Genomic DNA, 20,694 nt, shown 5'->3' with positions numbered 1-20,694 from the left:
TCTCCTTAGTCTCCACCATCAGACTGCCATGTGACACCTAGACCATTCACCTATTGTCTTTTATGATGTTTCTCCAGGACAGTCCAATTATGGCCACTTTTTTACTCAGTCAATTTTTAAACTAATGTCTGTGTGTCAGATGTATTCTACTTTTCAAGGTGACAATCAGCTTATCTATTTTGTGTTAATGTACTTGCCCTTCCCCATAACATGAAATGGAATGGAATGGAAAAAGCATTAGATTAGGGTTAGAAACCTTTGATTCTGCTACTGACTGACTAAAAGATTTTGGATGAATGAGTTTATTTTCCTGGCCTTTTTTTCCTCATTTGTAAAACTGAGGATGGAATAGACTAGATAGATGGCTTGTTAAGTCCCTTCCAGCTCTGATGAAAATGATCATTTTTACTGTCAGTGGCCTTCTGGAAATGCTGTTATTATTTTTATTATTCAACAGCAGATTGATTGATGATACAAATAGTAGAGACTACAGTCATGAAGGAAGGGCAGAAATTTGGCAGATCATTGATATTCTTAAATATGTATACCCTTAGTTCATTGGATTATAGCAATTCACCCTAAATACTAGCTCTGTCTATATTTCTCTGGATTCCTCATATAATTAATGAATTTATTTTGAAAACATTAGAATCTCAATGTCTATATGTAACAGAAATTAGGAGGTTTAGCATCTTTAGGAGAAAAAATTTTCAGTATTATGTCAATTTTCTGAAATTGAGTGTTTTGTAGTAAAAGGGGATTAGATTTGGAGTCAGGAAATTTGAGTTCAAATTCTGATTCCTCTACTTAGTATCTGATGAACACAGGCAAGTTACTCTATTTCCCTCAGTCTCAGTTTCTTTATCTGTGTAACCAATATTAACACTTACTTGCTTACTTCACTTATACTTGCTTACTTCACAGTACTATTATAAGAAAATTGCTTTGAAAACTTCAAAGACCCATAGCTATAATCTTAAATTTGTTTTTTTATCCCTAGTTTATACAGGTTATAGACATATAATGGACATTTAATAAAAGCATATTGTTTAGTTGGTTGAATTAATCTTCTAACAGAAATGTTATTTACTGAACTAAGGCTAGACTAGAATTCCTTAATACATTATATAAATACAATCATTTAGTTCAAATTTTAGAAATCAATTATACAATTATTAAAAATTACCAAGTGATTTAAATACAAAGGGTTTCAAATAATATATAGAGATTGATTAAAATGTGAAATCTATTTAAAATTGTTTTCTTAGAGCACAGAGCCATAGGAATCACATATTTATGAAATGGAAGGAATATCCTGTATTCCAACTTCCTTCTCCTTAAGGGGAAGAAACTAAAGACCTGAGATGTTTTGATCTTTCCAGATCAACACAGGTGGTAAATTACAAAGCCAGGATTAGAATACAGTTCCTCTTATTTCAAAGCCATGCTTTCTCTATGACAACATTTTATCTTCACTTTTGGTACTTTTGGGACTACGCATACCCAGCCTTAATGGCTAGCAACAAGTATTGTTATTTGTAAGCCAATGAGCCGAATCCTGCATGAGATCATATTTTGAAATAGTATATGGACCAATAGTAAACCTGATTTGGGATCTTGGAAAATATCTTAAGAGTGACAGCCAAAAGAATTTTGAGACAACATTAGGCAGAGAAAAGAAAGGGGAAGTTTCTGCTGTTGTGAACCATTATTCTAATTGGAGTTATTTTTACTTTCAATCTTAACTTGGCACAATTAAATAACTTCGCAAACCACTGGCAATAGCACTTTGTTCTGCAGTGTTCAGTCAGAATCCAGAGCTGGGGATAGATGTATATTCTTTCTATCCTTTTACAGAAACTATTCACTGGTTGGAATCTCTGTGAATTGCCTGATTCTGGTAAGCTAACTTAGAATTGCTTGCATGATGATTCAGATTAAATTTTGTTTTATCTGATTGAATTAGCTTAGTGTCAGTACCTTGATAATACCAGAGGCTGCTTTTGGGGATGTTTTTGCCATTTGTATTATCATAATCAATGATAATGTCATGTTTGAGTTTTAGATGATAAAAAATAGAAATTTATCACAATTGTCATGTTTTTTTTAGTTGAACTTATTATTAAAACAACATTTTATTAACTTAAGCTTGAATGATTGAAATTCTTTAATTTAATAATAGTGTGGTTAGTTTTCTGGGTTGTGTGTACAGAAAAATCACTCTTCAAAAATATTCATGCTAAAAAAATTTTAATTGTATATTTAATATAAAATAGCACTGAGGATTTATATGAATTTTCATCAGTATGCTTATAAGCTAAATCTGGAAAAAAAATCTTTAGAAAAGGAAGCTATTCACACTTCAAAAATGATGAAGGCAGCTATAAGACATTTTTGCCTGTCTAAATTTCAGGGCATTAATCAAATGGCTACTCTCCCATCTTCTAGCCTCCCAGATGTCTTTTTTTACTTGGTGAAATCAATAAATTTGGAAAGAGTAGTTTTATTTTATTTGCCTTTATCCTATTTTGGATTGGTATTTTTCCACATTTCTGAAACAATCCAAAAACAATCTAAAAGTCCTAGGAAGGGGCTCTTCATCCTTTTTCCTGCCCTCTCTCTCTTGTTGTTTGAGACGAATTGTAGCTGTCTCACTGTGTTGTTGAAAATTGAGTCTGTAAATGTACCAAGCTCTTTAACATGCATGAGTTTAAGCTTGACTTAAATTGAAAGTCACTTGGGAAGAAATCCTGTCGACCTTTATAGAGCCATTAATAGCCTGCCACATTCCCTGTCAGTCTTCATGAAACATTTATTATTACAGATAATGACAAGCAGTCACTTCATTTTATGCATTCTGGAAAAAAAATTTAAGTCTAATTTTATTGTTATTGAGTACAGACCTTCGTTGTAGATACTGTTAAGATCCTAGTCTATGGCTTCAGATCAGAACTAATCTCTGAAATATCTCTCATGTGAAGTTCTATATGGGAAACACATTCATCATTCATTTTAAAAGAAAGAATATTTTGTAGAACAACCCTTAAATATCTCTTTTTGAAAAGGAAATGAATTGAGGCCAGGAACAAAGGAAAGTTGACAGTAATGAATTGTTTTAGACTAAATTATCCCAGGCATGTGGATTTATTAACTTTCCTATCACAAGTTTCCTTAGCAACAAGAAGTATATAATTTGGTTGTTCATATACTGCCAATATGCTATGTAAGCATTTAGCATATGGACTACAAAGAAATCATAGGTTAGCCTGAGAAATAGAAGAATTGTTCATTTGCATACATAGTCATATTTTGAGATTTGTTCAAGAAAAAAATTTTGCTTTAGTGAATTTTTTCAATGCCATGGTAAAAATTAATGCTACTTTTCTATTTGCTAAGAATGCATACTGATTTGCTTTTTATATTAGCTGGCATCTACATTTTAAGCTTCTGTGATTCAAGCAGTGATTCATAATATCTGGTTAATAATAACAATAGTTTCCATACATAGAACATATTTCATTTAAAGAATAGTTACATACATTTTATCATGTGACCCTCAGGATACCCCTGTAATGTAGGAAACACAGTATCCCTCTTTAATAGATAGAAATGTGGGGCTCTGAGTTTGTTATTTGCTCAAGGGCACACAACCAGAATTGATGAAGTTAGAATTAGGACCTCAACAGTCATTATTTTTGTTTTGGTTTGGTTTTGGTTTGCCATGCTAATAAAATACATTCATATAAAGAATGGCCCTGTGCTGAGCTGGACAGATAGATTTATAATGGCTTCTCTATGATGCTGATTTTTTAAATGCATTTTAATGAGTATTCTTTGCAGGTGATGCAGACTACAATCCATCCATTCCTGCTTACTCAATGCAAATCTTGTCCATTGACCCTCACCATAAATTTGCCATAGGGTGTTCACCCAATGTCATGGGAGGAAATGGGGGAGAAAGAGAGTCTTCCTCAAATTCTCTTGACATTTTAGAGATAACAAAAGACTATCTATTGATTGTCTCTTGTTCTCAATATATAACTGGCCTGATTTTTCCCCCTGTTATTCATTTCTCTAATGACATCTTCTTTCCACTTTTCCTACATGATTCATTATTAGTAATATATTGCAACTTGCCTACCACAAGTCTTCCCATTACTCTTTGGTGATCCTCAATTTCAATTCTTTAGAAACAATGCTATTCCATGACTTCCAGCCATTCAGCATTTCCATAAGAATGTTTGGTAATAAAAATATGGACTTTTGATTTATGGAAATGTTTGGGTTAATTAAAAGCAATATTGTCTTCATTATTAACACATATTTATTGAATGCAACACTTCAGCATTTCTATCTATTTGGTTGAAGGTAGATTTTCAGAATTATCCTCCAAAAGTGCTGTGTTTCCTCGAAGTACTTCTCCCTGACTCATTCATTGACAGAGCACAGTGAAGTCTGGAGTACAAAAACTATTCCTAAGCTACTGTTACCATCACTACTATAGCCATGAAATTGGAAGCCATAGAATTCTTTTGTCAGCTGTCATACTCAGATGCCCGCATGATTCAATAAGAAGGAGTAATATATATATATATAATATATATATATATATATATCATTGATATGGTAAATCTCTAGGAATGGAGGGTCACCAGGATGCCTGAGAAGAGGTGAACTAGCTAAGGTCAGAAAAGTAGAGCAAGTTAAATTTTCAATATGTACCAGCAAAGGGACTATTGTACTTTTAGCCTGAGTGAGATAGGGAGAGAGGGAAGGAAGGAAGGAAGAGAGGGAAGGAGGGAGGGAGGGAAGGAAGGAGGAAGAAGAAAGGATGGAAGGAAGGAAGGAAAGAAAGGAGAGAGGGAAGGAGGAAGGGAAGGATGGAAAGAGGAAGGAAAAGAGGGAGGAAGAGAAGGAGGGAAGAAGAAAGAAAGGTGGGAAGGAGAGAGGGAGGGAGGGAAAGAGGGAGGGAGGAGGGAAGAGAGGGAGAAGGGAAGAAGAGAGGGTGGAAAGGAGAGAGAGAGTGAGGGAAGGAAGGAAAGAAGGAAGAAAGGAAGGAAGGAAGGAAAGAAGGAAGGGAGGAGGGAGGGAAGGAGGGAGAGAAGGGAGGAGGGAGAGAAAGAGGGAGAAAGGGAGGAGGGAAGGGAAGAGAAATAAAGGAGAAAAGAATAAGGAGAAAATTTGTCTCAATGTAAGAATGACCTTTCATTCCAATTATGTCAGAAGAGAAATGTCCTAGTGGCCATTATCCTTTGATCCAAATATATGGCTGATTCAATATGACAAGAATTAGGCACCCCACTATTCTTCTAATGGCATATATATTGGCTACCATCTGCTTGTAAAGTGAATGATCAGGCCAAAAAAAAAACTTCTATAAGAAATAGGTAATTTATTTTAACCTTGGATATATATCCCTATCCACTAGTCCATACTATGAAAATTGTAATAAATAGAAGCCCAACCAAGGAGAAAGATGGAGTATTGACTGAAAAGTTCATCTCTTTCAAGAAGAAATTAGAAAAAAAAAAGTTAAAGGTTTTTATAGGTTTGTAATATTTGTATATCACAGCTTTAACTTATGAACAATAAACAGAATAAAAACAGTGCTTTAATTTAGAAGTTTATTGACGTTTTTTCAGTTTTCAAAGAGTGTTATGTAACAGTATTGTAAAGTTAGCTTAGGGGAGCAAGATTAACATCAGCATTATAAATTAATCCAAAGAAAAAAGACCTAAACTTGCTGGCCAATAAATAGTTTGAGCAAACTTCAAAGAATCCATTGAGGGAATAAAGGATTTATTTCAAACGTTGTTTCATATTCCTAAAAGACCAGGCAGTATCACTTTCTAGCAAAACAATAAAAATAAATAAGCTATTTAACATGTTATTAAAACAGGTGTGATTGCTCTATTTTCTTTTAAAAATACTTGTGAAATAATTTGCAAGAAGGGCTAGACCACAAATGTATAATAAAGCAGAAAAGATGGATAAAAATCCTGATAAGAAAAACAATTTTGAAGAAGAATTAACAGTGAAAGAAAGATAGAGTGGAGGGAGAAGGAGAGGAGAAACAGGACAAAAGAGGCATTCATGAGGAGAAATAGAAGAGAGAGAAAAGAGAAGAGAAAATGAAGCAGGAATTTTTTTTTAAGTTTGCATAGAGAAGAGGAGACTAAGAATCTCTCTGCAGTATCTGATACTTGTTGACCATCCCCTTCCTTCTGGATATCCTATGACCCCTTGATCTTCCTGACTCTGTTCTGTAATGCTTCTCTCCATATTTATCCAAACAGTTCTTCTCAGTCTCCATTGTTGGATCATCTATAAAGTGCTCCTCATAAGTGGTATATTCCTGAGTTCTATTTTGGACTCTTCCCTCTTCTCTCTCTATACTCTCTATACTCCTGTGAATTAAATTATCATTTTTTTAAAGATGACTCCAGATCTATAGGCCTCATCTCTCTCCTGAACTCCAGGCCCTCATAACTGCTCACATGGCATCTCTACCTATTCCACAGTTAACTCAAGCCTTGGAACTCAAGTCAGCAACTAATTATTAAGCACTGTTAAGTGCCAGGCATTCTGCTAAGCAAAATAATGCAAGAAAAAAAATAGCCCCTGCTCTCAAGGAAGATCCTGTTTAATGGAGGAGATAACATGCAAACAATTTTGTACAAACAAAATATATTCAAGATAATCACGTTTCTAAAATAGAACTCATTATCTGTTTGCATACATCTTACCCCTCTTTCTAACTTCCCTATTTCTTTTAAGACTACTATTCTTTCACTTACCTATGTTTATAGTCTAAAAGTTACTTTCAATTATCTATTTTCACCTTTTCATCTCCAATCAGTTGCCAAGTCTTGTCTATTCTTCAATAACTTTAATATTGCCCCTTTCTTTCTATAAACAACACAACTGTCCTAGTTCAGGCCCTTCTAACTTTTCACCTAAACTAAGATCATACTCTTCTACTTGGTCTCCCTATCTCTAGTCTTTTCCTTCTTAAATTTATCCTTCCACTTCTGCCAAACTTTTCTTCATAGACCATAGGTCTAACCATAGCTCCCCTTCTTACCTTTAGGATAAAATACAAACACCTCTGTTTGGCATTTAAATTTTTTCACAATCTGGCTCCAATCTATCTTTCTAAATTTAAGTAGACTGATCAGGATCTTTTGTACAGATATTTGCTTCTAGATTAACTGCTCTTCTTTACCATTCAGTGAGAGAAAATAGTCATAGAATACTTTCAATGTTCCAAAGTAGAGGACAAGATCCTCCATTACACAAAAGAAAGTTCACAAAATATATATCAAACAAAACATACCACAAGTGCTTCTAAGGATGTTAGCAATTCCTCATTACATTTAGAATAAAGAGAAAAGATTAGAGACTAGACATATGATTTCATATAGAGATCCCCTGGTGAGGAAGATCTTTTACCAATGCATGTTCTAATCTTAAAGAGCACCCAGTAGCACTGAGAGATTTAGTGATTTGGATAGGGTCATACAGCCAGTATGGGGCAGAAGCAAAACTGGAACACAAATATTCCTGATTCTGAGGCTATATATCCATTCTTCATGGCTTCCTCTCTAACATTCAGAATGAAAAACAGAAGATCTTAATCTTAAACACTTTGCAAAGTTTGGTGAGAATTATAGACCTTTTTTCAGAATATTATTTTTAAATGAACAAGATAAAGTAGATTTTACTGCAAAGGAAAGAAATTATGGACTACTAGTTATATGCCTCTCCTTATTTCACTAGTGTAATCCTAAACAGTGGATGCAGTCTCTATGCCTGTTTTAAAACTCCTTAAATATGATTGACTTCTTCAGAACTTGTGCTTTACATATATTAGATCTAAGGTATAGCTTTGGCCATTTTGAACATCTTTTTGGAACCATTAAGTAGTATTCGAAAGTGTTCATTATTATTATCATCAATATCCCTATCACCACCACCTTCATCAAGGAAGTTTTCATCTTGAACACTATAACTAAATAATTACTTGTTCTTTTTGTTTGATGGACCTTTTTTGTTCTTCATCATGCTCATGTAATGATGATACATTAGAGCAGCATTTTTTGAAAACATTATTATGATGAGCTAAATAAATATTGACAATGATTACTTGGAACCCAAGAAATTAATCCTCCCAGACACCTGAAAGTTTATTCCTTTAAACATCAAAACTTTTCTTATTTTAATAGAAAGATTTTCCAAAGTACTTACTGTATTCTGTGTCTTCTTATATAAGATACAGACTCTAAATTTACATTTTTCTTAAGATCATTATGGCTTTCAATTATTGTCAAAGATGTTTTTTATGGTTATCCCTTTAGGTGCTCCTGAGGGATAAAGTTCTGGCTGCCCTGAAGGGCTTCTAGCTGGTAGAAACTGTCAGAACTTGTACTCAATTGTTTAAGCTTTTGAGAACACAGATTCACATGAGTGCCACAGCAAGACATTAGGATATGTCTTTAACACTCAAAGCCCTCAATCAACTGGCTCTCATTTCACTTTCTTCAGTGTATCCTAGTTAGGTTGCACAGTGCCTTGAATTTTAATCCTACCTCTAATACTAACTTCTTTCCACAAACATCACAACTATCCAAGTTCAGGTGATCTGAAGGATCTGAGAAGTGACAGGATGGAATTAAGAAGGAAGAGACTAGAGATAGGGAGACTAATTAGGAGAATATTACCATAGTCCAGAAAAAACGTTAGGAGGACCTGAACTAAAATAGGTGGGCAAGGCATTTAATCTCTCTCAGACTCAATTTCTTCATCTGTAAAATGGAAGTAATAATAATAATAATACCTACCTCCTAGGGTTTTTGTGAAGGCCAAATAAGATAATATTTGCAAGGTTTTCCAAACTTTAAAACACCTAGTCAGCTAGGGCAGCTAAATAGTGAATAGAGCATTGGGCTTGGAATCAGGAGTTTAAATCTGTCCTTAGACATTAACTAATTGTGTGACTCTGGGCAAATCCCTTAACCTTGTTGACCTCAGTTTCCTCTTCTGCAAAATGAGCTGGAGCAGGAATTCACACAGAATCAGATATAACTGAACAACACAGCTATAGTCTCTCACTCAGAACCTCCACTTCTGCTATTCTGTAGACTGCTTTTCCAGTCTACCTGAAACATTTCAGTCCTTACTTTCATTCTTTTGGCTCCCCTTCTTTTTTCTTATCTCCAAACCAGGGCTAACAGCTTCTTCAACAGGCTCAAAATGCTCCTGCAGCATCCCTTCAGTAAGATCCCAGAGCTAGGATCACTCCTGGCTCTGCAGCCTCCCAATCATACTATTAGTATATTGCTCCTTTTGTGAGACATTTGCTTTTTAAGTGTTTCCAAGTTGTTTTAGGGTACTCTCATCACTTGTACTTAATGCTCCTTATAGATAGAGATGGTTTTCCTTTGCCTTTATACTCATCCATCAGGTCTAATATAGAGAGGCTGTGTGACTAGAGAGTCAGCCTCAAAGTTCCAGTTATACTCCTGACATGGTATAGTTATGTAATTCTGGGTGAAAAACATTCTTAGTGCCCCAGGTTACTCTCAAGATTTTAAATTTCAGACAAGGTATTTCCTCACCTCAGAGTTCCCTATACACATGAAATGAAATCAAGCCCTATTCTTTCTAGTATGCAATAATTCTTTATACATATCAGGTGTCTTTTATAGCTCTTTTAGAGCTAGTCATCTTGTCCAACCCCCTCATTTTATAGATAACTAGCAAAGAGAATTTGCTAAAAAATTTCTGTAGCTCCTTAGTGGCAAAGTCAGAAGTAAAAGGTTTTAAAACTCTCAGCCTGGAGTTTTTTGCACTTTCCCTAGATAGAATCAACTTTAACATCCAATCTTACTCCCTCACTTACTTAGGAGAACACTGACTTCCTTATTGGATAATTAATAATAATAATTTCTGTGTGTTTTTTTAATATGTTTGCAAAATACTTTATATGTGTTATCGCATTTGATCTTGAAAATCCCACTATTGAGGTAAGTACTATTTATTATTCCATTTTGACAAATGGAGACACTGAGGCACAAAAGATTTAATGAGTTGTTCAGGATCCTGTTAGCTAATGTGTCCAAGGTAAGATTGAAATCAGATCTTCCTGATGTCAAGTCTGGCACCTTATGCCCCTTGTCCCAGGTACTTAAGAAAAGGTAGATAGTTTACTCAAGAAACTCAGGATTCAAACTCATGTGCTTTATTTATAAATACAATGTTCTTTTTTTACTATGTTAATGGTATAAATTAATATTTTACATTTTGACTTGGTCAGAGCTTTATTTCTCAATGAATATTTGGATAAAGAATTAATTTTTAATACTACTCTTAATGACAAGAGTAAATCAAATGACTGATTTTGAGTATGGAAGGAAATCTCACTTTTAATCTTGTTTTAAAGCACATCATAATATCAAATAATGCAGCTTTAAGATATTTCAGTGATTTATGATTATGAATTATAATTCAGGTGTTCCCAATTATCTCATGTAAAAATCACTTAGCATCCTGCTCTGCCCTCCTTATCACAACTGAAGATTGTAAAAGAGATTTGAAGCCTCAGGTAAAAACATTTTCTAGGTAAAAACAAGTCCAAGCCTCACATACAACCCTTTAGAATGAACATCATCATTACTTTCTAAATGTTGAATTTACTTTTGAGATGGATGTTTTATAGATAGTAGACTGATAGTTGATTAAAGCCCAGTTTCTGGATGTTGTTTTTAGAGGGGTGATTCAGGATTTTTTATTATTTTGGAGGGTTTTTTGGTTTCTTGACTTAGGTGGGCAATTTGATGCTTGTCCTGCCAAGCTAGTATAGTCTATTTCACATCTGTCTTACTAAGACAGATTATTGGCTGTGTGAAGCACTTACAAAGCATTGACTGATAAATGATTTCACTCTTAGTGCAAAACATTTATTTGATTTATAAATTCATTTGGCTCTTAAAAACCTATTGAGGATTTTCTCTTTGGTATGTTCTCTCTCCAAGACAATGTTATTATCACCTATTCTGAAACAAGAATGATATTGTAAGTAAGCCAGAGAAGAACTCTGCTATGAAAATAGCAAGTGTCAGACTAACTTTGCATACATAAAAAAGCGTTTATTTTGTGGGTGATGTGTGTGAATGCTCACATGTTAAGGTGACAAACTATCAATCTCACTAAAAAAATGTGCCAAATTATATAAATCTCTGTGTGTATTTATGTGTGGGGGTAGCTCTGGAGTCAGGAAGAGCTGAGTTCAAAATACATCTCATTCACTTAGCTTTGTAACCATAAGCAAGCCACTTAACCTTGTTTGTCCAAGTTTTCTCAAGAGTAAAATGATCTGGAGAAGAAAATGGGATGGCATTCCAGTATCTTTGCCAAGAAAACCCTAAATGGGGGTTAGACCTGACTAAGATGGCTAGACAACATAATTGTTGCTCTTTGTCTTTAGTTCTCAGGGGTGAACAATTACATCAAAATGGTGATATCTTGACCTGCTAGTGAATTGGATTTAAATGAGGCTGGGCTGTACAAAGTTACTAACCTCACTCTCTTCTCCAGAATCACTGTTATCAGAGTTCAGTGATAAGGCAAAGATAAACCCTACAAGTGAAGGTCCAGTGATGTATATGGGAGTCTTTGGCCTTTTTAAGCTAAGGTCTTTCCCAGGTTCCCAGTTTGTCTGAGGCAATATCCATTCAATAGTTCCAGCACAGGTAAGAATTGAGGTAAAAAAATTTTACTTTGCCTTCACAAAAGAATCAATCTTCAAAGGGAAGATCCTCAGAGTTCTTGGCCAGTACAGAAACACATTTATACTCACTCTGAGCTATCAAAATCCAAACAAAGAGCAAGTGAGGATCAGACTAAGACCTAGGCCAAACAGTGAGAGCCAGGGGGCTTGGATTTAAAGACATAATCAATAGCTCCATTTGAATCCTGATGGGCTTTTTATCAGTTTGGTTTTCTAGAACTATATTTCAAGAAATCATAAATGAAAACTACATGAGACAAAAGAGTTATTTGTCCCAATTTTTAAAAAATTAAATAATAAATAAATGGGGAAGAAAAAATAGCACCTAAGCCCCAAGATATCTTGGAAAGTATAAGTGATCAAAATTATGTTCCATTGGACAGAGGTCTTATATGTAAAGATGTGATTCTCTATGTGGACAGAAGAAAGAGAGAGGAGGAAGAAGAGGAGGAAGAAAAAGAAAAAAAAAGTAGCATTGCCCAACTGGGACTAGTCTGTTGGGTTCCCCAGGGTAGCAGGTACTGCTACTCACATATCAAGAGCAGCAACAAATGTTTGTATATATAGAGCTAAAGATTGGACTTCTAACTACATTAATATAGAAAGTTACATGGTGAGAAACTCCTTCTACCAGTACATAATTGTAGACACTCTCTCTACCAATGCAGGTTGTCACCTTCTCTGCCATGCATAGTTGTAGACAATTTCCTAAAGTACTAAAAAATATTAAGTGATTTGCCCTGTATCATATAGAATGCATCTGTCAAAGGATGAACTTGAATCTAGGGCTTTGAAGTTAATGCTTTCTCTATGTCCTCTCTTTCTCTTCTCTTTTCCTGTTCTTTTCTTCCCATTCCTCCCTTCCCTTTCCATTTTCTCTCTTTCTCAATAAATGCACACATATATATTGTATATGGGTATATATTCATATAACATATACTTATATCTTAAAGATAATTGAAAAATTAAAGGACTTAATTCTTACTTCTAGGGGGGAAAATGAGTAATTTCTAATGTATAATGAGTAATTCTTGATCAGTCAGTCGGTAAGAAGGCTACAGAATTTAGAAGTAGAAGGTTTCTTCAAGGTATTATAGCTATAAACTTGGAAAACAAAAACAAAAACAAAAACGGATGATCAGACCTACAGTGTAGCATAGTGGGAAGAGCTTGGAGTCAAGAGACTTGGATTCCAGGCAAAGACCTACTCAAGATATAGGATATTGGATCATACATCTTATCTTTCTTGTTTCAAGTCAACAAACTTTTTTTAGATTTCTTCATTTTTGTCTCTAATTCCGACATCTAGCACAGTGTTTGTTACATAAAAACATTTAATAAAAGCTTATTTATTGAGCTATTTACTATATATATATACATATATACTATATATATATATATATATATATATATATATATATATATATATATATATACACATACATGTCACTGGAGTAGGAATAAAAAAAATTAAAAGAATTCAGTCTTTATTCTTAAGGAATGTCCCACCTAACTGAAGATATTTTAGTGGAGGGAGGGAAGGGGAAGGGAGAAAGAGGTTACTGAATTAGTGGTTTCATTAACATAGAGATTTCCTGTCAAGAAATTTCCTTTTAATGCATCACAGTAGCTGCTCAGCAGCATATACCTACCTATGGCCAGATTCAGGATTACCAGAGCAGTTCTGCATCTACAATGCTGGGTTGCTTCCTTCCCAGGGTTGTTGTAAGGATCAAATGAGATAAGGAATATAAAATCAATCTGTCACAGTATGCAAAGAAAAGCTCTAAGAAAGCATCAATCTGTCAATTCAACAGACATTTATTAAGTGCTCAATATATGTAAAGCATTGAGGAAAACAAAAAGGATCAAGTCTTCTATCTGTGATCTTATTTTGACCCCACTAAATCCTCATGAGATAGAATAGACACTGATGCCATTTTGCAGATAAAAAAGCCAAGACAAAGTTCAACATTCATAGAACTAGTCAGAGGCAGAGCCAAGAATAAAGCTCATATATTTGGATTGTTCAGAAAAACCTGGTTCTTACATTTATTACTTGTATGTCTATAGACAAATCACTTAACCTCTCTGAGCCTCAGTTGCCTCTTCTATTGAATGGGGACAATAATATTTCTACTTATTTCATGGGATTGTTATATGGATTAAAGGGGATGATGCATGTAAAGTGCTTAGAAATCATATAAATATCTTCCATTATGATTATAATCTCATTTTGTCATGGTGTCTTTCCTCTACCTGTTGGCAAATTTTCAACAGTAAGAATTTTTTCGTTCATCTTATGGATTAATTCTTGATCCATGGACTTCAAAGTGACCATCACAGAGGACAACTGTCAGTTATGATCTTATTCAATTATAACTTTAGTTATCAGGATATCCCAGATTCAATATTCCTTCTAATCAGGTTGGTATTTCTTTTCGCTCCCCAACCATTCTTCTTCCATGCCATCAGAGCTTACTCTAAGCTAAGTTTTTTTTTTTTTTTTTTTTTTTATTTACAAGACATATGCATGGGTAATTTTTCATCATTGATCCTTGCAAAACCTTCTGTTCCAACTTTTTTCTTCTTTTCCCCTACCCCCTCCCCCAGATGTCAGGTAGACCAATATATGTTAAATATGTTAAAGTATATGTTAAATTCAATATATGTGTACATATTTGTACGGTTATCGTGCTGCACAAGAAAAATCAGATTCTAAGCTAAGTTCTTAAGAGGGCAAAGTTTCTCTTTATCACACTCTCTGTTTCTTTTTTTTCTGTTCTTCTCTCTGACCTCAGGCCTATCATTTGCTGCTCAATGAGCAAAGTTCCCTTCCCCATGTAGGCTGCCTAAATAGTGCTGTCTTCCTGGGGAAAACAGCATATTTCAAAAGTGTACCTTCTTATTCTCTATCCTTATAACATCCCATCTCTCCAACCACTGCTCTCAGCTATCTGGAGGAGGAAAGCATCTTTAAACTAAATCATCCTAAGGTATGAATGCATAACAATAGCACATTGTATGCTTCCTTTTTTGATATATTTTGATTTTAAATTACAACTTTTGTAAAATCAGTGGAATGAATCTCTAACAGTATAATTTCAGAAATTAATATTGGAGAATAAGAACAATTTTTGTAGCTGTTGAATCATACTATGGAGATCATATTCCACCCATCTGGATCTGCAAGTTATGCTTAATCATTCTCATCCTCTCTCAGAATATCCTTTCTCCTATTCAGTCATCTAAATTCTATATTTTCCTATTTCAAATATTTCCAGTTCTTTATTTCCAATCCAAATTTCACTTCTGCCATTTCATTATCTTTGGAGTCTCTTTTGGGATATAGGCAGAGAAGAGTGGAGGTTGTGGGGAGAGAGGCAGAAATAGATGTAAAGTAGACATGCTTTAAAAGTTAAGAAGCTTAGCCATGTAAGCCTGAGCCCAGTTAAGGACACATCGAAGAATAAAAAGAGCCAATAGACCTCTTATAAGTCAATAAATACTTGTTGATTTTATGATAGCATAATCATGAAAATCAGTGGCATTTTTATGTTCTTGATTTCTTTGCCGAATCAATTTCTCAATCCTTCAGCTAATTCACTTTTGAAATAGAGTAATATTGGTAGTATCTATCTCAGAAAGAGATAGTATAGCTTCCCTGCTTCTGATTCATCAATCAAATTATAACTTCTCATTGCCTCCAAACAAATCTTTAATTGTGGGGTAATTCACCGGGGGGGGGGGGGAGGGAGGGAGGAGGAGGCACATTCTGGGAGCACATGCATGCCATGGACCTTTTGGGAATCTGGTGTAACTTCTGGACCCCTTCTTAAAATAATATTTACTGCTTGCATTCATAATTGAAGGAAATACGAAATACAAGTTAAAGATAGTGAAAATAAAAAATGTCATTTTGTTTCCCCATTCTTGAAATCTACCCACAAACATCTTGGAAAGGACCCTGTTTTACAAGTTACTGATAACTTGCTAGATCTGTATCACTAGAGGGAGATTTCACATAGGGAGTTCACTAAACCTGCAAGTCTAGCTCCCTTGACCTGACAAGATTGTTGTAAAGTTCAAACGAGGAAAATACTCTATAAGCTTTTATATGTGCCATGTACATATTGGTTACCATTACTTATGATCTGTTTTGTATTCAGACTGTATCTATGTCTGATATCCCTGGCTAGAGAATAATATTCATAAGAGCAAAGGCAAGACTTACCACCATATTTAACACATAATAAATTACATAAACTTAATCAATTTTAAATGAATTAAATTACCACAAATAATAGAACTTTCTAAAAGAAACATGCAAATTAAGCATTTGAAAATGAAACTAATTGAATCCATGAAAAAATCAAAACAGGCAATATTTGACTGAAGCCAACACACTTAGTCCTCTGAGAAAGTCTGTCTTTGGCTTCATTACTTAATTTTAATTTCTATCTAGCATAGATGTTTAACATTCTCAGGTCTTTAAGTAGAAGGAAGTCTCAAAAGCAATCTTCTGCATACAGCAGGCATTTAATAAGTATTCATCAGATTGACTTGCATTATAGAAGAAAATCCTGGAACTTAATGTAGCCCACCTGAAAAATCTTCTGGGAAAGTATAATTGCCACATCACTCTTGACTTGAGAGGCATTACTTGACCAGAACTCTAGGAAACAGCTCTGAACTTATTATGTCTTAGATTTTGGGGTTCTTAGAAAAAAAATGGAAATACAATTTAGTGCTGGATGAATTCTGTTTGAACAAGATAAATCATTTTCTTATGACTGATTTACAATGTGAGAGAAAAAGTAGAAGAAAGATAATACCTCTTCTAAGAGTGTTTCAACTTTTATATTATAACAGAAGTGAACTGGATTTCACCATGCTAAAAAAAAGGGGGGGTACAGAAGGCAAATCTCAGCATTTTGTTAATTCTCAGAGTTTCTTGGTACAATCCTTTGCCTCCAAATGGATGGGAGAGGGTTAGAAATCCCTTTTCAATATGACTGTAAGTATCATAAGAAGAGAACAATCATAAAAAGTCTGCCCCTTCTGTCCCACCTCAGGTGTTGCACTTCTTGATCTATTCCAGGTCCTCATTTGCCTAATTACTCCTGCCAGCCTGGCAGAGATTTTCCCTGCAGCCTCAGCTCTGCTCACTGCGGAGACCCTACCTGGCACACGCACCAAGTTGGTGCGTCAGCATTTTAGGTAGAAATGAATGAAAAATCAATCAGTGCAGCTGCAGTGGCAGCATGCACAACTCCAGCATAATTTGTGCATGATTTTTCAACCGTTCACCATAGACTCAGTTTTTAAGATGGTAAGTAAGTAAATTTGTGATTAAAAAAAAAAAAAAGGATTGCTTGTCCTCAGGCAGAAACCTTATGTCCTCTTTCCTACTTAGCCCTAGCTAACTTAACATCCTGTTAGGGAGTCAGCTTAATCAGCTGTTAAGGTACATGGGAAATGTCATACAAATATTATTCACTTGCCCTGCATTTTTATTTATTTCTCCATCAGACTAGGTGCTAAATGAGCAAGTATGGACTGACAAAGTTGTTTTTGCAATTCCATATGTGACAGAGCTAAAGCAATTAAATAAAACCCCAAAGACATAACAACACAGGATTTAAAACAGCTCTCTCTCATCACAGACCCATCCTGTTTGTTTAACTCCCTGCAACTCTCTGTGTGGAAAGACAGCATTCTGCATTCCCAGATGTATACTTCTGCAAAGATAGAGTTAAACACCATTTGTTCTCTGGCTTCACCCACTGGGAGTGGGGGGGCTGAAGTTGTGAAAGCTGCAGTCTTCAGCTCTCCCAGGACAGCTCCTGTAACTTTCTGAGCAGATTGGGTTAACTATTTTTATAGAGCCATTATAGGATGATAAGTTGTGCAGTGCAACCCTATAAAGGTTTCCCAATTTCACCAGTCTGTTTGTATTTGATGCCCTCACAGTGAAGAAGAATCTCGTGGCTGTCAAGATGAAGAGTCTACTTTTTCTGGTGCTGATTTCTCTCTCCTGGGCTGATCATCTTACTGACAACTACACTCTGGAGCATGACAGAATTATCCACATCCAAGGTAAGAGACACATCATTTTGAGTCACTTAGAAAGAGTTGAGATGCTGGCTTAGTGTGGCTTGATTTTCATTTCTGCTGCATTGACTCCTCTACCCTTTACCCTTCCCCCACTAGGATTTTTGTGACCAAATACTGCCCTCCCCACACCTCAGTCCTTCCCCATTTGGTTGTTTTAGTTCTGATAAGAAAAACTGAATAATCAAAGTTATGCAGCCTAATTGTATCCAAACTACAATAAGTTGGTGCTATACTGCCGGACTTCTAAGTGTAACTCATTGTCTAACTAGACAAAAGTGCATGGAGTTTACTTCAGTGCATTTTATTGTAGAATAGATATGATGAAAGAATTTAGCTCAGGAGAGCTTAAGAATTGCATGTAGTGCTGGCTGATTGGCTACTTCAAAAGGAAAAATGCAACCAAAAATAAAAAGCAAATAAGTTTAGGTACAGAAGTAGCTTACCCCAGAATAAATGGGCCCCTTTTTAAAGCTTGGATTCACATATGCCATTCTATTGCCCTTGCATGATCCCGATGACTTCCTTTGCATCTTCAAGCTTATAACTGTGGCAGGATAGAAGGCTGCAGTACAATGCAGCTATTTTCTCAGTCCCAGCTTCAGATGAGGGTCATCCTGCCTGAGGAAAGTGGAGACTTATGCAATCCGAACAGGCAGAACCAAAGGAGCTGGGGTTTCTTGCCTTCCATCTCCAGGCTGATGAAGTAAAAAAAAGGAAAACTGAGTTTGTCCTTTTAAAAGGCGTGATAGTGTTTATTCTGGGTGTGTGGTTGATTCAGTTTTTGAGGAACTGAATTGCAACCTATGCTCTGAGTTTTTGAATAGGCATAAAACACTAAGTTTTATCTTCAAGGTCACAAGTATAGTTTTGGAAAATTGTGCTCCCTGCAAAAGAACCGGTATTTTGAAGGTCAAATGATAGAATAAATGTAGCTGGAAGTGTCCTCTCTAACCTGAGAGCTGTATGTATTATGACCATGAAAAAAATAAATAAAAAATCACTCTCAATTTGACATTGACTAACAATTGTGGACATATCTCATTCAAGTACTTCCATCCTATAAGTTTCCAAGAAATTGTTTTTTTCTGAACCTTGAGAGAAAAATTATGTAATAGAAAATATTACTTCCCCAACTGCTGACTCAGCTTTTTCCTTTAATAAATGCAGAGAAGTTAAAGCTGTTTGTCTAACACTGAGTTGGGTGGTTATAAACCAAGTGTGCCAAGAAGTTTATGATAGGAAGTTGTGTCTCTTACCTTTTGTTTAAAGGGATGAATCCATCCCAGCAGATAGGTAAACCAAAGTTTAACGGTAATAGCAATTCTGATTAGGTACTATTTCTTTCACACTTTCTGCTGTTTTGTTTAAATTCCACAAGTAATTAAAATATTATCAAAAACCAAAGTATGAGAGATTAAAATGAAAAGCAAAAACATTACAGGATTAAATTGTCCTTGGTGGACCCAGATTCAGATTACACAATAAGAACTATATCTATCGCTATGAATTATATTTTACTTTCTTAAATTCTATATGATACAATCTGCTACTAAGATTTAAACAAAAGGATTTTTCAATGGATGGTAGCTCAGCATTCCAACAGTTTAGTGTTATGTGACATGTTTCTTCATTTTTAAAGTTATACAATGTTGGTTATACAATGTCTTAGAAGACACACTGATTGTGAAGAGTCCCTCAAGCTCTGGGACAATGCTTCTTAGGGATGCTCTAAACAAGAGGACCCAATCCCTTTCAATTCTGTGATTCTGATTCTGTGAATTAGTGGGGGCCAGTTGTCTTGTGGGAGCGGATCTCAGGATTATGGCTCTGTACCCCTCAAGAAAAACTTTACTCAAGTATTCAGTTCCCTTCTAACTATTTTCCAAATGACTAATAGTGAATTGTTTCCCCATGTCATAGGTTTCAAAACAGATTTACATATTACTCAGAACTTCTTGGAAACTAGACTAACAGCTTCTCTATACTATGTTTTTGTTTTTAAAGCTTAATAATAAAGGACAAATTAAAGCAAAGCACATCAAGGCACTGGGTCATCAACAAAACAGAACTGTATTTCCTTTTTGCTTTGCGGTCAGTAGGAATTTATAAACATCTGTTTTCTTAAATTGAACTGAACTACCTATCAGTACCATATATTCCCTTATAAATTTGAGCTATATGGCCTAAGTAAAATAATTCCTTCAAAGAAAATCTGAGTCCCAAATCCCCCAGATATAAGAATGTGTAAAATCCCCCAAATTACTCAAAAACTGCCTCTAGCGCATATGTTTAGTAAATGCTTATTGACTGACTGACTGACTTACTGATTGTATAAAGAAACCTTGTAGAGAGCTATGAATATAAAATTGAATCAATAGTTCTGTAATGATAAAGGCAATATAAATGTTACGAGGTATTGGAGAACTATGTTTAATAATTACCAATTGATAACAAAGTGCTTTTTACTCCCTCCCACCTATCCCCCCAAAAAAGATCCCTAGGTTTGAACTCAAAGGACATGGTTCAAATCCCCACTCTACTACATTCTACTTGTATGATGGTGGCAAGTCATGTTAATGGGTTAAACTAGCTGATCCTCAAATCTTTATCAACTTAAATGTTATTATTCATTTTTATTATTACTTGGTACTTGATAAGCCAATTGTTCTCAGTGGTAAAATCTAAATCATGCCATAGCAGAGTGATTTCATAGAAAGAATACCAGATTTGAGGTCAAAGATAGAGATTCCAATTCTGACTGTTCACTATATGCCCTTAGGCAAGCATCT

The 20,694-nt window shown here is 35.0% G+C and overlaps 1 protein-coding gene across 2 annotated transcripts in view; it reads left to right on the top strand.

Moving 5' to 3' along the window:
* HAPLN1 (hyaluronan and proteoglycan link protein 1) overlaps nt 1–20,694 on the top strand; it is a 99,572-nt gene that overhangs the window by 43,093 nt on the left and 35,785 nt on the right. The window contains exons 1-2 of one of the 2 annotated variants that reach the window (XM_051993033.1): nt 1,684–1,900; nt 17,762–17,887. In XM_051993033.1, coding sequence (XP_051848993.1) covers nt 1,831–1,900; nt 17,762–17,887 — 196 coding nt within the window. In that variant the 5' untranslated portion in view covers nt 1,684–1,830. Of the gene's footprint in view, nt 1–1,683; nt 1,901–17,761; nt 17,888–20,694 lie in introns of those variants that run through there. The other variant, XM_051993041.1, reaches the window with a different exon arrangement.

Source organism: Antechinus flavipes, chromosome 1, assembly GCF_016432865.1.
Source record: "Antechinus flavipes isolate AdamAnt ecotype Samford, QLD, Australia chromosome 1, AdamAnt_v2, whole genome shotgun sequence".
NCBI classification, from domain to species: domain Eukaryota; kingdom Metazoa; phylum Chordata; class Mammalia; order Dasyuromorphia; family Dasyuridae; genus Antechinus; species Antechinus flavipes.
Note: the sequence above shows the minus strand (reverse complement) of the source record. Positions and strands in the feature narration are given on the sequence as shown.